The sequence below is a fragment of the Alosa sapidissima genome, chromosome 9 (assembly GCF_018492685.1).
Source record: "Alosa sapidissima isolate fAloSap1 chromosome 9, fAloSap1.pri, whole genome shotgun sequence".
NCBI lineage: Eukaryota > Metazoa > Chordata > Actinopteri > Clupeiformes > Clupeidae > Alosa > Alosa sapidissima.
In genome coordinates this window covers 3438524-3460307 of record NC_055965.1, presented here as the reverse complement: position 1 = coordinate 3460307, position 21784 = coordinate 3438524, and the positions used below count along the sequence as shown (strand labels likewise).

Here is a 21784-nt window from a genome sequence, read left to right as displayed (position 1 = left end):
GTATAGACAAATGTAACACAGAGAATCTCCACCACCACTCACTCTGTGCAAATAAACATGTGCTATATAAATAAAAGTGACTTGACTTGGCTCTCATGCACAACCTATTAATAACAGTTTCTGTGGTTAAAAGGTGATGACGTTGAACTGGTTTCATTACTGTTTACTGGCTCAGGTGCTGCACCTGCTACTCTCACCCCATAGGCTACTATGGCATTGGAGATGTAACTACGGTACTAATGGTGGCTGTTGTTGCTCTAATGAAATATGAACTATGAATGTAGCTTTGGCTGTATTCATTGAGTGGACTTTGAAAAATTCTAAAGCCATGTTTATGGCATCTGTAAATCAAGTGAAGAAAAAAATAATTATTATAGGGTTAGGTTTACAAAGAATTTAAATGACTATTACATAAATGAAACTAATGCTGTAATTAATTTGCAATGAGTAAAACTTGTTATACTTGAATACCTCTTATACTTGTAATAACAGTCTTGTTATTTAATGCCAACACCTCCTTTATGCAAATACATAAAACGTTTGAGCAGTACACAAAACAGCAACACATGTTTTGTTAATTTACCATAATTCACAGTTTATTAATTTACTATAATTCTGTTGGTAAAATTACTTTTTGCTTATTTGCATGCTCCACATCCTTATCTCCCGGTTGTTTTAGATTTCTTGTTTCATAATCTCAGAGAGAGATTCTTCCTGTTGCTGTGCCATATTCAGGTCCAAGTGTCTGATCCCACCCAATCTCTCTCACTCACTTCCTGCCCCCCCCTGATATCTCTAGGACTAAGCCATCAGTTGAACTAAAATTTAAATTCTCTGTCAATATGTTCACCAAATAAAGACATACAATTAAAGAACTAGATACTTTTTTTTGCTGTCATATTGTAATGATCTTGTTTCAACTAAACATCAGGTATTCATGACCAAACTAAAGTTTATTGTTTACTTCATGGATATCGTCAGACTACTAATCAGAATAAATGGGGCAGACATGGTAATGTGAAGGCTTGGGTAAGTGTGAATAAATGGGGCTTGGGCAAGTGTGATGTATGATTGATGGCTGCCACTGTGTGTGTTCTGTGTTCTCTGTTCTCTGTTCTAGGTGGAGGGGTGGGGGAACCTCCAGCGGAGTATGGCTCCGTCAGCACTGGTGCTGATGACGTGCTTGTTGTTCGGGCAGATCTGCACGCTGGTAATGTTGCCACTGTGTCCGATGCCCACGTGGGTCACCACACCGTCGGAGTAGTGCCAGACCTTCACCAGCTTCTCATCACCACCTGAGTCAAGAGCCAAGAGCCAAGAGTCAAGAAAAGCATAGATTGGGGCTCCAGGATATCACATTACAGAAATCATAGAATGGGTTCTATAGTTTTATTTTTGATGGGAAGGGCAGCAGAAAGGTTTGTTTTAAATATTAAGGCCAGCGTATGTTTGATTAGCTGGACTTGTTGTAGCTCTCAGTGTTGTGGAGAACGTCCTAAGTTTGGACATGCCACACTATGAATCTGCTAAAGAAAGCAGGCACTGCAAGACAGTGAGCAATGTCTCCCAACAGAGATGATGAGCACCTACCAGTAACAAAATGGTCCCCTCCCTGAGTGATATGCATGCCGTTGATGGCTCCTGATAGGGACCCTTCCAGCTCTCTAATGGCAGACCCATCATACACCTCCCAGTAACCAATCTGTCAATCAAAACATAAACAATACACAGCGTATAGCACCATAGCAGCACTAGAGCACTTCAACAGGCAGTTTGCGGGCCATTGCGATACTGTATTCTCCTGAATTATCACTGAAACCTTTGGTGTTCTACGTTAGTGTTCAGATCTCTGGAGTCGATTACTCTCTCAAGGCCCCCTGTCATCGGATCAGTGTAGTTCTGTTATCCGGAAGGCTGTTCTTCAAGGAAATTGAAACTGCATAATTTCTGTGTATCAAATGGTAATCTGTTGGAGTTAAACCCACAAATGTGTATATAAATGTGAGCTAATCATCTCCAGGGTTGATCAGCTGTCTTGGGCAACACGATTTTTGGAGTTATTTATAGATCACAAATACCACAAATACCACTTATCACACATCACATCGTTTCTGGTTATTTTTACATCGGAGCTAATTACAATTTTTCAAACTGAGTGTGTGAGGAAGGGGAAGGATGATTCATCATTAAAATAAGGGGCTTTGACTCATGCTTTTGTGTTTGTGTCTCACTTCAAGGTCCATCTCCAACACAAAGGCAATAACGCTGAAGTCACAAGGATGGGGGGTGATGAGGCTGTGTTCACCGTGCCAAGCTGTGGAATGACTTCTTTTAATGATAAAGCAAATACAGCAGTATCTGCTGGCTTCTGTTGTCCTGCTCAATGTATTCGAGCGAAATTAAATTAGGCTTGTCATATTTTTCATCTGTGTGCTGAAATAGGGGTACTTCATTTTAGAATGTATTTCAATTTCCTATTAACTCATTTTGGCACTGAGCAACAAATCATAGTCATGGCAATTTAGTCTGGACAGGTCGACCAATGTAACACAATTTCATGTACAGTGATCACAGTGCAAATTTATCTTACCGGTAATTCCATTGTCATGCCATATTGTCCTCTTTTTTGGGGGGGACCTCTGGTAATATTTTAAACTCATTTAAACTCCCCAAGCGATTGGATTAAAAGACAGCAGAGCACCAATTAGGGTCTTCAATATACTAGCCTTGTGACTAATCTGCACTGTGTAGAGGACAGTCAAATTAAATCAAATATGCAATGCAATTTATAACCACAACATTGTAATTACGCATCACTAGTCATCCAATTTCCTTCTGTAGATTTATTTGTCATACCCAAAAATAAAATCATGTATAAATGTGTGCAGATGTATGAAAATAATGTATAAATGTGTGCAGATGCTGGAATTGTATGTGATGAGACTAAAGCACAGAAACTAAGGGTACGTTCGTAAATTCAATCTGACACACTCTGGACATTCTGAGAGTGTGAAGCTCTGATTAAATACACGACAATTCCGAATTTAAGAACGGTTAAGTGTGCTCGGAGCGCTCGGAGTGGCAATTTACGAACGCACCCTAAGACAAATAAAGCAAGAGCTACCATAACCATTCATGCCAAACGATGGCCCGAGCTATATAAATTTGCTTAAAGCACAATTGCGTTCTCCATTTCAAAACATTTCTTATTCTTCCTATTCCGAATGTTCATCATTGTTAACTGGATTAGTCTGTATAAGAAGCCATGATGCAAATCCTCTGAGGAGTGATGGATTATCTCAGCGAGGTCGCTCTCTCTCCATCATGACCTCATGTGCCAGTCTACTCTGCTACTGCTGCAGCTCGTATATGTGCGTACTGCGTAGTGTGTAGTGTGCAGTGCGTAGTGTGTAGTGCGTAGTGTGTAATGCGTAGTGCGTAGTGCGTAGTGTGTAGTGTGTAGTGTGTAGTGCGTAGTGTGCAGTGTGTAGTGCGTAGTGTGTAGTGCGTAGTGTGTAGTGCGTAGTGTGTAGTGCGTAGTGTGTAGTGCGTAGTGTGTAGTGTGTAGTGCGTAGTGCATAGTGTGTAGTGCGTAGTGTGTAGTACTAGTGTGTAGTGTGTAGTACTAGTTGGCTAATAGTAAGCTAACCATAGTGGTAGTAGTAGCACTGATTGCACTTTAATACCTGGTGATATTATAGAATGTGATCCATATTTGTATTTATATTAGCTCCATTTCACCCTCAACACACAAAGCACACAGCAGCTTAACAAGAGAGATTCATGTCCAGGACATGGTAACATGTGAATGAATGACGCACTTTCTGATGCAGCCCTGTCCCCCTCTCACTCCTTTGGCACAGGAACAATCTGCCGCACCGCTACACACCGTGAAGATTGACACTACAATCCTGAAAGCAGACCATGATGGTCTTAGACAAACACACAGATAAACATTCAGCCCCAGAGACAAGCCAGCTCATCCTAGAACCCCTAAAATCAGAAATGTGCCAACCCCACAGCCCCCTTGGTCTCCAAGCGAGGTGCCAAAGCACCATCTCCTTCTCCACACATTGTAGCTTGGGATCCCAGGAATGAAGGAGTTAGTGCAGGGCAGGTTGGTGTCCAACCAAACACTTGTCACAGCGTGCTGGAGCAAGCAGATGGCACGGCTGGCACAGTGACGCGCGCGGATGGCGTGGGCACACTGAATCCACATGAGAGCTCTCTCTCTCTCTCTCTCTCTCTCTCTTTCTCTCTCTCTATCTCTCTTTCTCTCTCTCTCCCTCTCTCTCTCTCTATCTCTCACCATAATTCTGGCTAATCTCTCTCCCTCATTCTTCCACACAGTATGCCACTGAAGTCTAAACCGGGGGAATGAGGCATTTGTGTTTCCTAATGAGCTCCAGACACGGGTGCTCACAAGCCCATCAGCTTATATCATTTCATGAATGAATGCAATCTAATCCTGGACTACGCTCAGCCCGGGCCATCTGCATGGCGTCCTGTTACCGTAGTGGAAGTTTCACTACCTTTCGGTCCGTGCCACTGGTGATAATCTGATACTCCTCGGGGTGGTAGCAGACGCTTCTGAAGAGGCTGTTGGCCAGGACCATCTGATTCCTCACGTAACGCCTGCGGGCAGAGGTGAGCTCACAACGTCACCCAATCACAAAAGCTGCCAAACATTTCAATACCATGATGATATTATGATACATGTTACTGTTTCTCTTAATGTTGTCAATGTTCTATTTGTTTCTGTAAAAATGGTTATGCTGTTTTGTGCTCTGGCAACATGGTACTTACAGTCATGCTAATTAAGCAACCTTGAATTGAAAATTGAACTGAATATTAATCAGCACCTGGGGATAGGCATGTACTGAATGGGCAAATTAATATTTTCTCTCATCTAGCAAATGGCCTCTCAAATGGGCTATTGAGACTGATTTGACAACCAAAATGCCATTCATCAGAATTACAAATATTGCAAATGAAAGAGTAAAATCCCTTCTGAATCAATTGTGAGGCGCCTAATCAGTGGTACTCACACAAGGTCCCATATGATACAGGCTCCATCTGAGCTGGCACTGACACACTCCTTATCATTGCTCTTGATTTTGATGCAGTTCACTGATGCCTTGTGCTCCTTCATCGTCTCAACCAGCCTGTAGGATCCCTTGAGAATCTCCCACACACGGATCTGAACAACACCAACATAATGTCAGTCCTGCTGTTTTACAACCAGAAAGGCCTTTTCTACGGCGGCCCTGAGGTGCAAAACACAACCAGGCTCAAGCCAGGAGTCAAGCACTGAGTAGCTTAAGGTTACCTGTCCCTCTCCTCCACCACTGACGATCCTCTGGCAGTCTCTGGTGCAGGCGATAGCCATCACACCCATACTGTGGGCGTTGTGGACGACCAACATCAGACGACCAGTCTCAGGGGTGAAGATGCGGATCTTCCCATCATTCCAGGCTGTGACAGAGTAGAATACATCACCTCTATGCACAGTATGGATCAAAGTAAAGAAAACAAACGTATAGTAGCATGAACAACTATGACCTATGCTGTCAGGTGATTGAAAAGAGAACAGACATGGAACATAGGTCTGGTCTTTGCTGACTGAGACCCACCACTGACAATGCTTCTGCCATCCCGCATGAAGTCCAGTGCATTGCAAGTCATGTTGGGAACAGAGATCCGGAGCACCTCTCTGGACGTGTCGGCATGCCAGACCCTAATGTCATCCGCTGAGCAGGTGGCAAAGAGCTCGGACGACCCGCTAAGAGAGTGACAGACAGAGAGACAAAAAGAGTGACGAGACATGGAAAATGCCGCCCTCTAGTGTTCACAACCAGTACATGAGCGAGACACGGTACATGTAGCTCTGCAAAGATGCATCTTCAAAAGTGTCTTCAGAAAATTGCACCTTGGGAAATATCTGATATTCCTTAATGAATCTTTAATCTTCTAAGTGTGTTTCTCCCTGCTGTGTAACTCACAAAGGGAATGCCACACCCTTCACTGCGCTGTTGTGATTGGTGGAGAAGAGCTCGGGTTTGAAGTCCGTGTAGCCAAAGCGGTAGATCTGCGCAGCCTCGGTGCCAACGAAGAACTGATGCCCCTCTCCACGCAGGGCAACAGAGGTCACGCTTCCCTCCAGCTGCACGCTCCTGAGAGAACAGCCATGAGACGCATGTCAATGAGGCGCCGTCAGAGCTGCCCCCCAATGAATGAGCTCTCTTTTGTCAGTCTGACTGTGAAATGGGTACTATAAAATAGCCATAGCATTACTTTTGCCTTAATGTGTACGTTTGATATGTTTTTAAACTGGCTGCAGTAGCCAGTTAGTCAGGATTAGTATTGTTTTATTTTTTTGAACAGTTTGGGCTATTCTAGTTTAAATGGTTTTGAACAGAGCGTATCCCACTCACTTTATTATTTTGAAGTTGGTCCCAGAGCACATAGTGAGCATACCATCCCCTGAGCCTACCAGCAGGTCTCCTGTCCTCAGCATCTTCATAGCATTCACACCCTGATGACACACAGCAGGAACATCACAATCAACAACACTTGTGCTTTTACACTTGTGGACAGAACATAAATACAAGGTATATCATAAAGTGCAGGGGCGGAAAAGAGGGCATATCATAAAGTGCAGGGGCGGAAAAGAGGGGGTGTGTGCTGTCTGTGTACTAGGTAAAATTGTTACCTACCACTCTACAAGAGTTATGTTCATGTGCTGAATTTTTGAGATATGAATGAAAAGGGGGCTTGTTCCATAAAAACGTGTCTATTAATAGCTGGCTGATGGGAATAAATTTCAATTAAAGTTCACCGTATGCATCCCACCCAGAGATATGGCTCATATAATTGGAATGGGCAGGTGAAAGTGCCCGTAAAAACTCAATCAGCACCCTAATGGCTCTGCCTGCGCGGCCCACCTGACTGAATTTGTGCTTGACGGGTCCGCAGCCATTCAGGAGCCGCGTGCTGAAGTTGACTTTGAGAATGTCTCCACTGGTTGTTCCACAGTAGAAGTAGCTGTCATCCTCAGGGATCTGACAAGCAACAGGGGCGAAGAGAATGCATGTGGATTACTAAGCAGCAGGCTAACTAATAATGAAAAGCTACTAAACATGATAAAAGTTAGTCAAATGGGATGAAAGCAGGTGAGTAAACAGGTGAGTAAACATGTAAGTAAACAGATGAGTAAACAGGTGAGTAAACATGTAAGTAAACAGATGAGTAAACAGGTGAGTAAACAGGTGAGTAAACAGTTCACCTCGATGCATTTGACAATCCGCTTCAGCTGGCGGGTTTGGCATTCAGTGGGGCGGATCTTTCTGTTCGGGAGGTCGAGCTCCCACACGCGGATGGTGCCACTGCCAGGAACACATGGAATGTCATAATCAAAACAGTTCCACGTATCAAAAACAGAATATAGTCTAGGCGTTGTTTACACAAAAACATGTTGTTAACGTCCCATTCCAAAACAGAGCATTTGCGCTCTATGATGACACACACAGGAGTGACATACTTTCCCGCTGAGACAAACACGTTGTCGTTCAGGTTGGAGTACCGGACGGTCAGGCAGTGACCCGCGCTGTGGGCTGAGGCTGGGCTTCCACAGATGGCCTCACCCGTCTCAATGTTCCAAACAACAACACTGGAAACATCAACAGGTAACACATAAACAGGAAGTAACAGTCAATACTTAACAGTCAATAACATAAAGTCATTATGCAGAAGTCAGCTCTGGTATTTCATGCAAACAGAGGCACTTTGTGTACATACTATTGTGTTCTTTAAAGGACACTTTGTCATTACTGTAATGTTTACACACAATTCACCTTCCATCATCTTGTCCACCAAGAGTCACAAGATATTTGTCATTTGGGGAGAACGCAAGAGCCTCCACTTTGGCTTTGTGGAGATGAAGACGTGCATGCATCTCTTTTTTGGCAAAATCCCAGATGATGGCATCAGCCTAGAATTCAAATTCAGCCAGAAGAATCCTTTTGTTCATAATCACAAATCAATAACATATTCGTCCATGGACAACAGGAAATTATTAGATTATAACCTCAACACAGTCATTTTGGTCTTGTTTGTCAGGAAGAGGGAATTGAAGTTGAGGCTATTTAGGCCTGGTGTTTGACATAAGCCACAATCAAACTAGGATTGACTGTAGTATCAACACAAGATGTTCATATTCTCATCAAAAGGTAACACGTCAGACTCCGATCTCATAGGCAAATGACTTGCTTTTACGACATGAGTGATACCATTCATTTACCTTGAAGCCCATGAAGGTGACTTGACCAGATGCGATGAAATTTCCACTTTTGGATATACTGACACAGGATACATTGTTGGTGTGTCCGTGAAGAAACGTTTGCTTGTTGTTTTTGAGACTTTTTAGAATTACAGTACACCCCAGAGGATAGATCAAATGTTCTCTATCGGGATGCACCCTTAGTCCGGAGTATACATGTCCTGTGGAATTAAAATGGTCCAAATAGGTCAAATCAATTACCTTTTAAAATGACTAAGATATAGGTTATCGGTTAATGAAAGAACATCAATAGTGATATTATCTATGGGATCCGAGCGCTTGCCTACCATTGAAGCCTATGACCGCCTCAAGCTCAAGTCGAGAAACCTCTTGCTCGTTCCCCATACTTGTGTTTAGCAAGGTTTCACGTTATTTCCTTGCACCAAACAACCCCAAGCTAGCAAGAGTTCGACATGCAAACAGTTCGAACTTTACACTGATAATTCCAACAAGGAGCAACCTGTTGCTAAGAGTCTGTTTGGCTCTGTTGCTGGGAGACTGACTGTGACGTCACCTTGTGTCACAGTAGAATGCACCGGATCCCATCACCAGCGCATTGGAAACGACGTTTTCAGTGAAATGTAACAACCATACCCATAGCCTAAACATACAGGCGTGCAAACCTTGACTCTCGAAAAAAAAATAATTAGTTAGATAGGAGGTAAACAAATGAAGATCCCCAAATTATCGCTAGATCGTAGAGCATTAGGTAAATAATTCCAGGAAACACTTGACTTTGACCTCTTGAGCGTCGATAGAATGACCAACATACAGACACTCATCAGAGGACTGCAGTGGATGCAAGGGGACGTAGAGCTGGATCATGAAAATGTGTTTGAAATTAAACGTGTTTACAAAAGAAATGAGACAATGCTGAGATCATGTAAAACGTGAAAAATGTATATTTTATGTAGAGAAATTACATCATAGAAACACACAACTTACAAATAGAAAACAACTTGGTGTATTACATATGCATGATTATGGTAACTGCGGCCTGACTCAATTTAGAATCACAATGGAATACTTATAGACTACCGTGTTCATTTCGATAACATGCTGATAAATCAGATACAGCATGACATGGTTGAGATGATCTCAGACATTTCCAGAACTATCTGGGAAAATAATGGATATAGCCTATAGAAGGAAAATAACACATTATTAAAGTATTTAAAATGCCAGGGCTAATGAGTGTGGATATGTATTCAAGGTTGTTTAGCACTGAAATAACAATGAACGTAAAGATGCTATTGTTCACTATTATAATTCATTAAAAAAAAAAAAACATCCTCCACCCTCTTCCTCTTCCTCTTCCTCTTGCTCCCTCTGTATGTCCTGAGGGACACGACGGACAGGGACTAGGGGCTCTGGATACCCCACACCTCAAGGGACTGGATCTTGAAATGGCCCCTGCAGAGTGGAGGACTCTCGAACGTGTCACAACGCTCCGTGTAGGCCTCTGTTAGGTCAGCTTGCAGACAGAGTGCTGATCCCCCATTGCCACCTACAAGTACAAACAGACACCCTGACGTCAGACTGATGTATAGTGTAAATAACCACACTGAATGTCACTGAGCATAGAGTGGCAATTCCTTGAATTGTTGACACAGGGTTTATTTTCCCCTGTAGTTCACAGGACTGTTTACTGGAGGGACGCATGGTTTACAGACATATAATCAAGCAACATATCATTTTTGGTTTTGACAACAAAGGGAACATATAAGGAAATTAACTTTAACATGTTTAGTGACAGGATTAAAGATCTCACCAATGATGAACTTCTTTTCATCCCCTGCCAAGATCATTGAATTGAACTTGCATCCACCAGGGTGTCTTCTTATACTCTGGTGATTTTGCAGGTACCCCAAAGGACATGTTGCAGATGGGGCATCTTGTTGCTTCTTGGGGGACTCAGCGTTGTTCAGTGTCCCTGAGATAAGGGTCAGATCACGCTGGTAGCGTTCCATGCCTGGTCTCAGCTGAGAGGGACATTTGTGTTATAGATGTAGGAATCTTCACATTCACATGTGATCAATGCAACATATTGCCAGTCACATTTGTAATTGAATGACTTAGCTTCAAAATATTAGATTTTACATTTTTTAAGTTAGTACATGATAAATACTTACTGTGAAAACGAAGCATTCTCCAGTTCCATAGAATGAGAGTTCCTCCCCACTATGGTTTTTCTGTCCTACCCATTGAGCTGCTAAGAATGCACCACAGACCTAACAACACGGTTCAAAGGAAATGGAGTTAAGCGTGGGCATGACTGAAATTAATTAAAATTGCAATGACTACATAAAGAGAAATCACATTTTGCTCTCACCTCCTCATCTGCAGTTCTGAGAAGTAAAACAGTTGGCTTGTGGTCCTCAACCTGGGAATACAACCTTCACAAAAAGAGAGGGAAAAAAACGTATTTGTATAGTGCCAGAGAAATGGTAATGTGCTATTTGACATGCCGATCACTCAAAGCATAAAGATTCCAACATGGTTCTCCTGTGAGGTTGTAGACATGGCAGTGTATGGCACTGTGTGCATTCAGTTTGCCTGCTGTGCTGTGACTAACGTCAAGCATTTAAAAAATCATAAACCTCATTTTCTGAACTTGGGAAAAAAATCGTATGAAGACTCATGTTAAGTTTTTGCCTTGTAGTTCATGTCCTCACACATCATTGAAATTAGATAGGTTTGTGTCACTAGACCAATTAAGGGTATGATTGATGATATGGCTGTTGCACAATGTTCTTGCTTTGACTCATTTTTTGACCTTTTATATCATTATTATTATTTATACATTCCCCTTCTTTTCTTTCTATTTATTATTATTATTTTATTAGTTATTTGTTATTATTATTATTATTATTATTATTTGCCTTTTGTGTCTTTTATTGTTCTTGTTTTGTTGTTTTGATTATTGTTGTTGTTTTGTAACTCAGGGCATTGCTGTAAAAGAGCTTGATGCTGAGTCAATTTCTCCCTGATTAAAAAACGGTTGATGATGATGATGATGATCATGTATCCATGACCTGACTGGAACTTCAGAACATGTTGAAAGCATTTCACAGAAATGATCAAATTGCAATGCGGGTTCGGTTCACACTATAATAAGAATATGGGAAAACAAGTTGACACCAAAAACAGACGTGTTACGCAACTGAACCCTGACTTATTGTGACTGCTGAGGTGAATCCTAAGACAAGGCTAAGGTAAACATACGTGGACAGGCTCCTGCCATGCTCCTTAATGCTGAACAGCCTGGTGGGATTGAAGAGGGCGAAACGTTCAGGTATCCAAGCCCAGACGACCCTCATCTCCGTCTCTGTCACCACACTGGAGGTGAACTTCCCCAGGTCCAGGCACTGATAGCAATGCCTGTATCAGCAAAAGCAAAAGTGATTAGGTCTACATTACGTTTTAGTTCTATGTACATAAAAAGTATTACAGATTGTGTTAATTCCAGTTGAATGTAAGACAGGTTGTTTGTTCATACAGTTTTCTTTTATACACAGAGGCAGAAAACATGGCAGGAATCATACAAATGTAATGACAATAATAATAGATATGTTTCAATAATATAGAAATGTTGAACTGAAAAAAGAATGCCACAAAAGTAATGAATCCCCCTACCTCTGATGGATGCCTCTATGGATCAGAGCATCCTTGTTTGCATGGAAGAGGTAGTGGAGCTTGTTACGGGGAGGGAGCAGAATTCCAAACGCCTTCTTCAGCAGGTTCTCAATAGTAATATGTCTGGCCACGTTCTGCACAAAGCTTTTCATGTCCCTCCGAAAATCATCCACATGGGCCACTCGCGAGGCCACAGACACCTTGTACAGGCTCAGCAGAGCCAGCGCCACCCGGTACAGCACCTTGTACCCCTCCAGCAGGTACACGTCCAGCACCCGGATGGCGTACGTGAAGGGCAGGTCGGCAAAGATCCACATGATCCAGTCCGAGTAGAACTCAAAGAGGTTTTGGTGGGAGCTGGCGATGAGCTTGCGGATTCCGCGGCAGTACCTGTTGGCCAGGTCGCCGAAGGTCATGCAGGAGGCCCTGGACGTGTGGAAGGTCTGGTCGATGTAGCGCTTGGTGGGGCAGGTGTAGTTCACCAGGCAGCAGATGCTGTGGAAACACTGAGCCTCGTCCTCGCTGAAGTGGAGCAGGAGGGAGACCAGCGCCGGGAGGATGGGGCAGAACGTCACCTCAGGACAGTGCTTGCTGATGCACACCAGAATCTTTTTGACCGAGTTCAAGCCAGCCTTGTTGAGGCAATACCTGGGGATTTCACCGTCCTCCATGAACACTGGATACGGGTGTGTGCTGATTCCTTGGTCCTCAAACAGCTGCTCGGTTAAACGATGGTAGACGTCTAAGTCTTGGTTAGTGCTCTCACTAGCAATGCTGCTAATGATGTGGTAGTAAGCTTTAGCCCTCAGGGTGTGGGGCAGAGCCCAGAAGCCAGTGCGACCCATGGACTTGAGCTCGTGATGGCTGCTGGCGAGCATCTGCCCATAACGTACAGCAGCTTCGGGATCAATTTTCTCCCATTCCACATACTGACCGTACTTCATACCTGAACCTGCACTAATCTCCCAGTTGTCTGGCTCTGTGATGGTCATCATTGGCACACTCTTCAAATTGCCTCTGCTCCCTGGAAATGGAGAACATTTACCATTTAAGGTTTTTTTCACTTTCAAACTTGGATCCTTTTGAAGAACATTTTATTCAGGACAAATTTGCAAAGGATTAATGTATCATTAATAAATATGAAGACATACTTACGAAATGATTTGCATTCTGCTTATTGAAATTTAAAAAAGCAACCCCTTCAAAAAACTTACCATTTAGATCTTTGTTTGGGTTGGCCTTTGACCTTTTACGGGCAGGTTTGGTTGTACTATCCGCATTTTTTCCCACATCGTTTTGTAATAAAGACCTTGTCTTTGGACTCAAAGCATTGCACCAGGTAATATTTTCCTCTTTGTTGTCCTCAGATGTCTCAAAACTGTAGAAGGATCTTGAGCGAGGTCTGCCAACCCTGGTGACAGGACGAGTCTGCTGGGAGTCATGCTTGGGCTCTTCTTCTTCTTGAAGAGAGTGAGATCGCCTTCTGCTGCTCAGCAGGGATGATGTGTCTGGAGCCAAACTGGCAAAATCTGACCGAGAAGACACACTGATCATAACTTCTTCAGCCCACTTTAAATTGTATGACTTTTCCCCTTCTGGTCTGGCAGCAGATGTGAGTTTGAAGTGGAGAAGCCCATGGCGAATAGTTTTGTTCAATCCAGGAAACTTCCAAGTCAGGTGGTACGTTCCAAATGATGGTGGTGTACCATCTGTTTATGAGCTCCCTTGTCCTTGTTCTGCTCTGTGCAGTGGTAGCCAGCATAAAGGCCATACAGTCAGTGTTTCCCAAATACTACTCCATGACTTCAAACAACAGTTTGATGAGTGACATTTACCCCACAGGGCAGTGAAGTTCAACTCTGATTAAGTGAGGAGCCCCAGGTGTGTAGTTGGATAGCCTCTGCTTATTACAATAAAAGTGGGAACTTTACCATGATAAGCTATCATTTAGTCAGATGTGGAAGTACAAGTGGGAACTTTACCATGATTAACTATCATATAGTCAGATGTGGAAGTGCAAGTGCAAGACAATAAATGTGCATTTATTAGTTATATACAAAAGGATCTATTGCTATCACAAAAATGGCATCATGTTTTTGTTTGTTTTTATGTAATGTTCGTAATTTTATGTAATGTCATGTTTATTTTTTGTATTGATTTGTCTAGTTAAATGTTTTCTCTCTTCATTTACGTTATTTTTGATAGTTTTCGTGTTATTCTCTTAGTCCTTTTTACTGCTTTCAAGTCGGCTGATGTTGTTAACGTCTGTCCATTGGGAGCTTGCTATGGCTAGCTTTTGCCCTGGGCCTCTTAGCCTACATCCTTCCCATCCATCTGTGAGCCGGTGCTGCACTTCGCTGTCTGGTCGAGGGGATTTCTCGGGACAGCAGCTGGAGCTACTCTGCGAAAGATCTGCCGAGCTAATTCTGACCTGTGAGCTGCCATGCCAACTGCCTGGAGTCTGAATTGAGCAGACTAACGTTAACGTTGAAGAACTCTGCATTAGGCCTACGGACCAACAAACTGTCGCTGTTATAAGTCCACCGAGTTGCTGATCTACAAGATCACCCACGACTTTCGGACTGGTATGCTTCCAGTGATCTCCAGACTAACAAGGCCTAACGTTCACGTTATCTCCAGACTGCCAGTGAGTGTAAAGAACTTTGTTGGCGTTGCATCATCGGTTGTGGAGACACAGCTGTGCGCAGTTTCACGCGAGTCATCATTGCCCTTGGATATTTTGAGCCGGTTGGAAATTGGACTAATTCTATTTTTATTTTTTAATTATTTTATTTATTAATTTGTTTGTTGTCTGTCTTGTATGTCTTGGTGTCAAGGGTACGCTGGCGACTACGCCGCTCTGTCCGGCATCTTTTGCGTTTGTTATTTCTTAAATGTATTCTATGTCTTGGTGTCACGGGTACGCTGGCGACTACGCCGCTCCGTCCGTCCGCTAGTGTCTTTGTTAGTCTATGTGTCAATGACAATGTCTTATGTGGAGCGCTTTGGGTTGCACTCTGTGCATGTTAAATGCGCTATACAAATAAAACTGACTTGACTTGGCTTGACAATGCTCATTAGGGTGTCAATATAATCAATTATAATATAATTATGTCTATTCTAATTGAAAATGTTTTTTAAATGCATATTTGGTTGTTTTTTGGAAAATGTGATGACAGTATATTATTAACATGTCCACAAGCCAATACAAAACACTGAAATGTCATTGTGTGTGAATTCTAAGAACAAGTGAGTTATGGAGTTATGGGGCTACTGTTTTTCAAAACAGAAATTGTTTGATTAGGAAACATCAACATTCACTCAAGCAAAAAAAAAGGGCTGACCGACTGAAAGAGAAAGTTCCTACTGTTTGTCCCAGTGTTGCTTCCCCCTGTCCAAAAAAGGATTATAAAACCGGAATTATTATTTGGTATCTTAATCACATCCCCAGGTCTAAATGTGTACAATTTTATAGCTGCACACTGGAAAATATGTTACATTTCTTGTGCTAGGTTGAGGATTTCCCACAGCGACCAGACCTCTCACTGACACATGCAACAAGTATTCAAATGTCAAACAACCTCAAATATTAATAACAAAACAGGATGCACTACAACTTTACTTTAACAACAACAACACAGATGCTAGTGGGTAGTGCATACTGTATTTCATTGTGTGTGTGTGTGTGTGTGTGTGTGTGTGTGTGGGAGGGGGGGGGGGGGGGGGGACTGCTAATCAGTCTCAGTAAGCTAGTTACAGTCTCAGTAGGCTAATTACAAACCTATAGAGGAAGAAACTGATAAGAACATTGGTATGTTAGTCACCCAAACACCTTGTGACTTTATCACATTAAACAGGTTAATTCATTCCCCATATTGACTCTTTGATATATCTGTGCCCACCTCTTGGCTGTGAACATGAACTGGATTTATGCAACTGTGAGACTCTTAGGGTGGAGTCTCTATATGTTTTTCAGGTTAGCCCATAGACTATAAATAAGGGTTAGCCTGGAAAATACCCAGAACTTACTACTTCACTAGGTGGAGCAGAGAGAAGTGGCTGTGGTTATGTCAAGTAAAGTCAAGTCAAGTTAGGCCTAGTGTATGTCATACACAGAGGTCATTCAATGTGTTACTAAACAAAAGCAAACAGTAACAGCTACAGTACTCTAATAAAAGCAAAGAAGGGCAATAGTCAAAGAATAGTTTAAAAATAAAGAATAAAAAAGAAAACACAAAAAACACAAGGTACATCAAAGTATAAAAGGGTTAGTTTAAAAAAGATCGTTTAAAAGTGTTTAAAAAGTAATAATTAAATTAAATTAAATTATTCTGATAACTGAGTAATGAGGATTCGATCAATTAGCAGGAAGCATCTGAGAAACGTTTTGTCTCAAGCAGGGATGTAGTGGAGGCTAAACGCAAGTAGAAAAGTATACATAATTTTAGTCTAACAACAATATAGCAGCTATAACAATATCAAATCAACAATGAAAATAATGAGTTTTTATATTAACAAAACAACAAACATAAGCCATAGGCCTAACTCTGTAAGGGAATTAATTATTAAATGTAAGATCAACAGATGAGTCTTTAAACCCTTCTTGAAAGTCCCAAAAATAGATATGTACAGCCAAGTCTACAGTAGAGTTGAGTTGGCTAATATCTGCCGTCTTTGCCGTCTATGGCCGTAAATTAGGGTTCATTGCCTCTTTAAGACAATTTTGTCCCTCACCACCCATCATTCTGACGTATAACCCAAACAGGAAGTAGACGGCACTGTAATTTTTGCTTTTAGCAAGACAGCTAGTAGCTTCACTGGCAACTGTTTGTTGGTTCCAGCACGGAATCGTCATTATACTGATCAATAATGTCTCAAGATCCTTGGTAAGCATTTCAAGACGGAACACGGAAACACAAGATACTGTCAACCAAAACTCCCCTTTGGTTTACATGCATGGTCAAGTGCATGCTAGCTTGTCATCGGTAGCTGTCTATCTTACTGTAACTTAGCTAACGTTGGAGAATCCATTATCTTGGGACAAGCAAGGTATCATGCTAGTGACTGGCCTTTCAGATTAACCATATAACGAGCTGGGCAAGTCAGACGAATATTGTCGTATTTATGTAAAGTGGATGTTGTTAAGTGGATAGATACTCATTCCAAATATTTTGCTAAGCTAACAGCGTCTCTTCGTCATCCATGATAGTGTTGTCAGAATTACCTTGAATTAGCTCGCTGAGGTTTTAGTGGCTACTTATCATTGATCTCTTAATGTTATCTAGAACTTCTCTTTTGCCAAAGCGAAACTCAAGGACGTGTTCTAATGAAACATTTTAGACGATGGCAAACATGGCAAGGAATATGAACTTCAACAACATTCATCACATGACCATGCACGTAGCATGACAACCTTGTGATCATGATTGAAATCTCGAGGAATTGCTTGTTGAATGTCGATACCATACAGTCTGGTCGAGACGAGGCACATGATAACGTTTAATATCATTCGCTTCGCTTGGTCTTATTTAAATGTTACAAAATATTCTGAACACAAATATGAACGCAACATGTTTGTTTTTGCTTTCATTTTTCATGAGGTAAAGTAGAAGAACTAAGACTAATTCTGTATACGCAAAGGCTGTATTTGATGGTCTGTACAGTCTTTACTACAGTCATGGGCAATTCACAAAGTTCAATTCATGAAAAATTAGCACAAAGTTTTGAGTTTCAATGCTTGTTCTGTATGCACAACATAGGGCTTCATACCATACACCTTAATCATGTTATTTTGGTCTGATCAAGTCATGTGTAAGAAAGTAGTCAACCAATCCATATCTATTTCACAGGATACAGAACTATGATGCCACATGCCGCCTGGCTCAGGAAATTGCTGAAAATATTCATGAGCGCAACAGACAACAGAGGACTGGAGGGAACACAGCCAAGGTTGCATTTCTTTCCACTGACATTTGCATTACTTTGCATTGCATTTCCTGTTCTTCAAAGATTTTTTGAGTGTCACTGTTCTAACTGCTTGTTTCTTAACTAACGGTGAAAATGGTCTCTTCCCTCCTGTGGTCCAGATTAACATGACTCTGCGAGCGTCCTTACAGAAGCTGAAGCAGAACATAACGCAACTGAGGGAGACTCTCATCCGGGCCTCATCCCAGCGTCGCATGTATCCTTTTCCCAGTCCAGTGTGGTCTGTTGTTGGATGTCAGTTGTTTCACCATTTCAAAACATTACGTTTATATCAACATATTTGTGCAGTTTGATGGATTTTGTTGATTCTGTAGAGGTTTCTCACAGCCAGTCCATTCCAGGCTTGTCTGACTTCCCTAAATCTTTATGACATAAATATTTTATGTGTAGCAGATTTGTTCATGTGTTGAAGGTAGATCAACAGAATGTCATACATGACAGCATTGTCATTTTATTGATACAGGAACAGGTGTAGCCTGTACCAGTTAGTGAGTGATTTTCAGTACCAGTAGAGGGCAGTGCACTGCTATAAAGTAGATTATATGAATGACACAACTGACAGTGAAGAAATCTGTCCGCTGGTCTTTTCCCTGACATGTAGGCTGATTGAGTTTAATTTAACACACGCACATGCAAACACTGACCCTCACACACAAAGTACACTACATGTACTACCACAGTGGAAAGTGGGTCAGTGTATGTCAGTGTGGCATGACTTGGCTGAAGACGTGCTCAGAATATATTTGCCCTTTCTAGTATAGTAGTAAACAAATATAAATAATAAATGTTTAATCAGTAACAAATATAATCATTTTAAATTAATGTATTAACCGTATAAGCTTTTTCCTTGTAGTTTTTATTTCACAAGACTTTGTGTACTTGTCTGGAAACTCCTGACTGAATTCAGTAATGCAAACCTTACGGTCACCTCACAGCCTACAAAACACCAACAGCAGGGGAACTACAAAATTGACCCACAAAACAGAAATAACATGCAGGGAAAGATGCTGTCTCATTCCACCCAATGTCACAATTCTACTGTACAACAGCATTTTTATAACTTTTAACAAACAACACCTACAGTATTAGATTTTTACAGGATGCACATCCAATAAGTCAACATATGATTTTAATATAATTAATCTTATAGAATTAATTTGTGCAAGATATGTCTAAACTATATCATTACTATGAACGAGCCCAATGGAAATTTTGCAAGAGACACAAGTTTTGTTTAACAATGTACAGTATTAAAGTCACTGAGTTGTGAAAATACGGATAGATAATTTAGACCATCATGTTCTAATTAGTAAGCGAATGTGAATTCTAGTTTCTTTTTTTTCCCCAAAATTGAATATTCCCCTTTGTTTGCATCTGTAGTCCTTGACATGTACCTCTCAGTATTCAGTCCGAAGCAGACAGAAGACAGAGCCTACTGGACAGCCTGGTGACCAAGGAGAGGCAACTTCTGGCCACATTCAAAGGAGAGATCTCGGAGGCTGAGCCTGCCAGGTAAGACTCCGCCAGGTGCTTCTAGCTGCCTGTGGCGTCTCTACAGACTGCAGTAGCTGACATGTTTTCTGTGGTGGTCTGTGCCAGTAGTACCCCTGTGGTCCACTAAAAAAAGTGTTACAATAAATAACTTAGCAGACGTCAGGTTTTCCACATGACTCCTGCTTAGCCGTGCGGTCTGACCCCTGCTGGGCGAATCGGAAGTCTCTCTCTGGCCTTTCCAAGAGGCTGCCCCTCCGACCAGCCACTTCATTAGGGGAGCCGGGGCGCTGATCACACGCTTGGCACCTCCAAAATGAGCATGGGGAGTCTGTTTGGTGCGTGGACACACACACACACACACACACACACGTACATGCTCACGTACACATATACACCTGTCACACCTGGTCAGATCAGTTTACAGTTTATCACTCTCCATTGAGCCTACATCCTTTTCCAAAGAGGGGGAATCAAAGCGCCGTGTGCCACCGGCTATATCCTGAGTGCGTTTATTATTGCTAATCTAAGTGACAGCTCTTGAGCAGGGTCCAGGAGCACAACAGCGTCATTCCCCCGTGTCAGGCTTGACCTGCCCACCTCAGGCGCTCAGTGTTTGGACGCTGAGGGAAATTGCCGGTCTCCGACCACTGACACGGACTTCCTGTGTCTAGTTCCTGTCTCCTTTTTTATTTAAAGTAGGAGAGGATCTAGCCGTAGCAATGTGGCAGGACCGTGCTCTGTTAATAACTCTCGGGCCAAGAGGTTAATGCATAGCTTTTACACGGTGGGCAAGGCCGATCGGCGCTGTGTGATCCTGCTGCTTTGTTTTTAATGCTGGGCTGAAACGGGGATCAATCACTCACTGATCAAATGGGGGGAATTCAAAGGCATCTTTTTTTTTTTACAGGGCTTATCCACGCCTGCTTCTTTTGTACATTTTTACAAAAGGAAACCTGCTCCGCTCCGCTCGATTCATCCACTTAAAGTGTGTGTGGGACGGCTGCTTTAATCTTTTTATGGACGGCGTACCAGTTGTGCCGGTTGAGTACTGTAACTGAATCAGATGGCAGCTAATGAAGTACATCGTTCAAGCTTCATCATGGGATCCAACTGTTTAAAATTGGTGTGTTTGAGGAGGGGTAAAAAAACGTTTAGCCTACTACTAAAAAAAGTTGTGGAGATTGAGAGGAAGGGGGATGGGTTGGAGGTTAGGAGATGGGGCTCAGTGTGTGGTCTTTGTCTGGGAGTTGGTGGGTATTAGCCTCGCTTGAATAACCTGAACTATTTCTGCACCCCCACAACCCCAACCCCTCCCTGGGAAGGTGTGTGTAGTGTGGGGGGAGTTATCACATTCATGAAACAATACATTTGTCAAAGATTAGCCTCTAATCAAGCTCAAAAAGACATGGCGCCGATGTTTGAAGGCTCCGGACAGCCCTGCCCGACCCCTTCCTCGGCATCCTCTCTTTTATATTTGATCATGATGCAAGACATCGTAATTAGTTTAAATCGCGGGGGCCCCCTTCGGGAAACCTGCGGCCCTTTTTTGTCCGGCCACGCTCTGGTGTGACGCCTCGCGGAGATCCGTCCGATGAACCTGGCAGACGCAGTGGGAGGTTAATTGGATAAAACTTTAATCTTCACGCTGGCGAGACCCGGCCGAGGAGGAAGTGGAGCGCCGCCGCCCAGTGCGAGAGTTACCAAACATGTCAGAGAGATTAGTGCCAACGGACGACCTCGCCATCCCACCCGCCCGCCCGCCCGCCCGGGATTAATGGCACCTCTGAGCGGGAGAGAGACAGCACCTCAAATAGCCTGGAATTGCCTCCAAGCCCCACATGAGAGGGAAAGGCAGTGGAGAGGAGAGGAAGGGAGCTCCCTTGAAGTGCTTTGTGGATTAGCCTGTACCAAACTGACCAGGGAATAGGGCTGCTGCAACTGATGTTTATTTTCATAGTCAATTAATCTGTCGATTATTTTCCCGATTAATCGATTCGTTTTTTGAGTTATAAAATGTCAGAAAATGGTGGGGAAAAAAGCAGTGTTTCTTAATCAGTGTTTCGCAAAGCCCAAGATTATGTCCTCAAATGCTTTGGTTTGTCCACACTCCCAAATAAATGTTTTTTAGTTTTCTGTATATAAAAGAAAATATTAATATTAATATTATTTTTAAAAGTTATATATTCAAGTTTTTGCAATATTTGTTTTCCTTAAACGTGACACAACTCGAATAACCGATTACCAAAATTGTTGCTGGCATACCAGGGAACATTTCAATGGTGGAAGGTTCATTTAGACACAGATTGCCTGATTTTGTTGGGTATTTGATGT

At 42.4% G+C, this 21784-nt stretch overlaps 3 protein-coding genes across 4 annotated transcripts in view; 1 reads left to right on the top strand and 2 right to left on the bottom strand.

The window, feature by feature from the left end:
• Positions 1 to 934: 934 nt before the first annotated feature.
• Positions 935 to 8803, bottom strand: cfap52 (cilia and flagella associated protein 52). 2 transcript variants are annotated; one of them, XM_042102989.1, is made up of 14 exons: positions 8626 to 8802; positions 8300 to 8499; positions 7854 to 7990; positions 7541 to 7669; positions 7286 to 7385; positions 6945 to 7061; positions 6435 to 6535; positions 6003 to 6173; positions 5634 to 5782; positions 5330 to 5475; positions 5049 to 5200; positions 4533 to 4635; positions 1591 to 1702; positions 935 to 1295 (listed from the first exon to the last, which is right to left on the bottom strand). In XM_042102989.1, exons 1-14 carry the CDS (start codon positions 8681 to 8683, stop codon positions 1117 to 1119), a joined length of 1854 nt encoding a protein of 617 aa, XP_041958923.1. In that variant the 5' UTR covers positions 8684 to 8802; the 3' UTR covers positions 935 to 1116. The 2 variants fall into 2 exon arrangements, with proteins under 2 accessions (XP_041958923.1, XP_041958924.1); XM_042102990.1 differs by lacking the exons at positions 935 to 1295; positions 1591 to 1702 and adding an exon at positions 1719 to 1966 and having other exon boundaries at positions 8626 to 8803.
• A 419-nt stretch (positions 8804 to 9222) lies between these two features.
• Positions 9223 to 13988, bottom strand: LOC121718140 (TBC1 domain family member 24-like). The gene is made up of 7 exons (XM_042102988.1): positions 13189 to 13988; positions 11975 to 12998; positions 11564 to 11719; positions 10671 to 10734; positions 10471 to 10569; positions 10110 to 10320; positions 9223 to 9845 (listed from the first exon to the last, which is right to left on the bottom strand). Exons 1-7 carry the CDS (start codon positions 13526 to 13528, stop codon positions 9700 to 9702), a joined length of 2040 nt encoding a protein of 679 aa, XP_041958922.1. The 5' UTR covers positions 13529 to 13988; the 3' UTR covers positions 9223 to 9699.
• A 2717-nt stretch (positions 13989 to 16705) lies between these two features.
• stx8 (syntaxin 8) overlaps positions 16706 to 21784 on the top strand; it is a 44746-nt gene continuing 39667 nt past the window's right edge. Inside the window, exons 1-4 of the mRNA XM_042102994.1 lie at positions 16706 to 16860; positions 17824 to 17923; positions 18061 to 18155; positions 19361 to 19471. Coding sequence (XP_041958928.1) covers positions 16844 to 16860; positions 17824 to 17923; positions 18061 to 18155; positions 19361 to 19471 — 323 coding nt within the window. The 5' untranslated portion in view covers positions 16706 to 16843. The remainder of the gene's footprint in view (positions 16861 to 17823; positions 17924 to 18060; positions 18156 to 19360; positions 19472 to 21784) is intronic.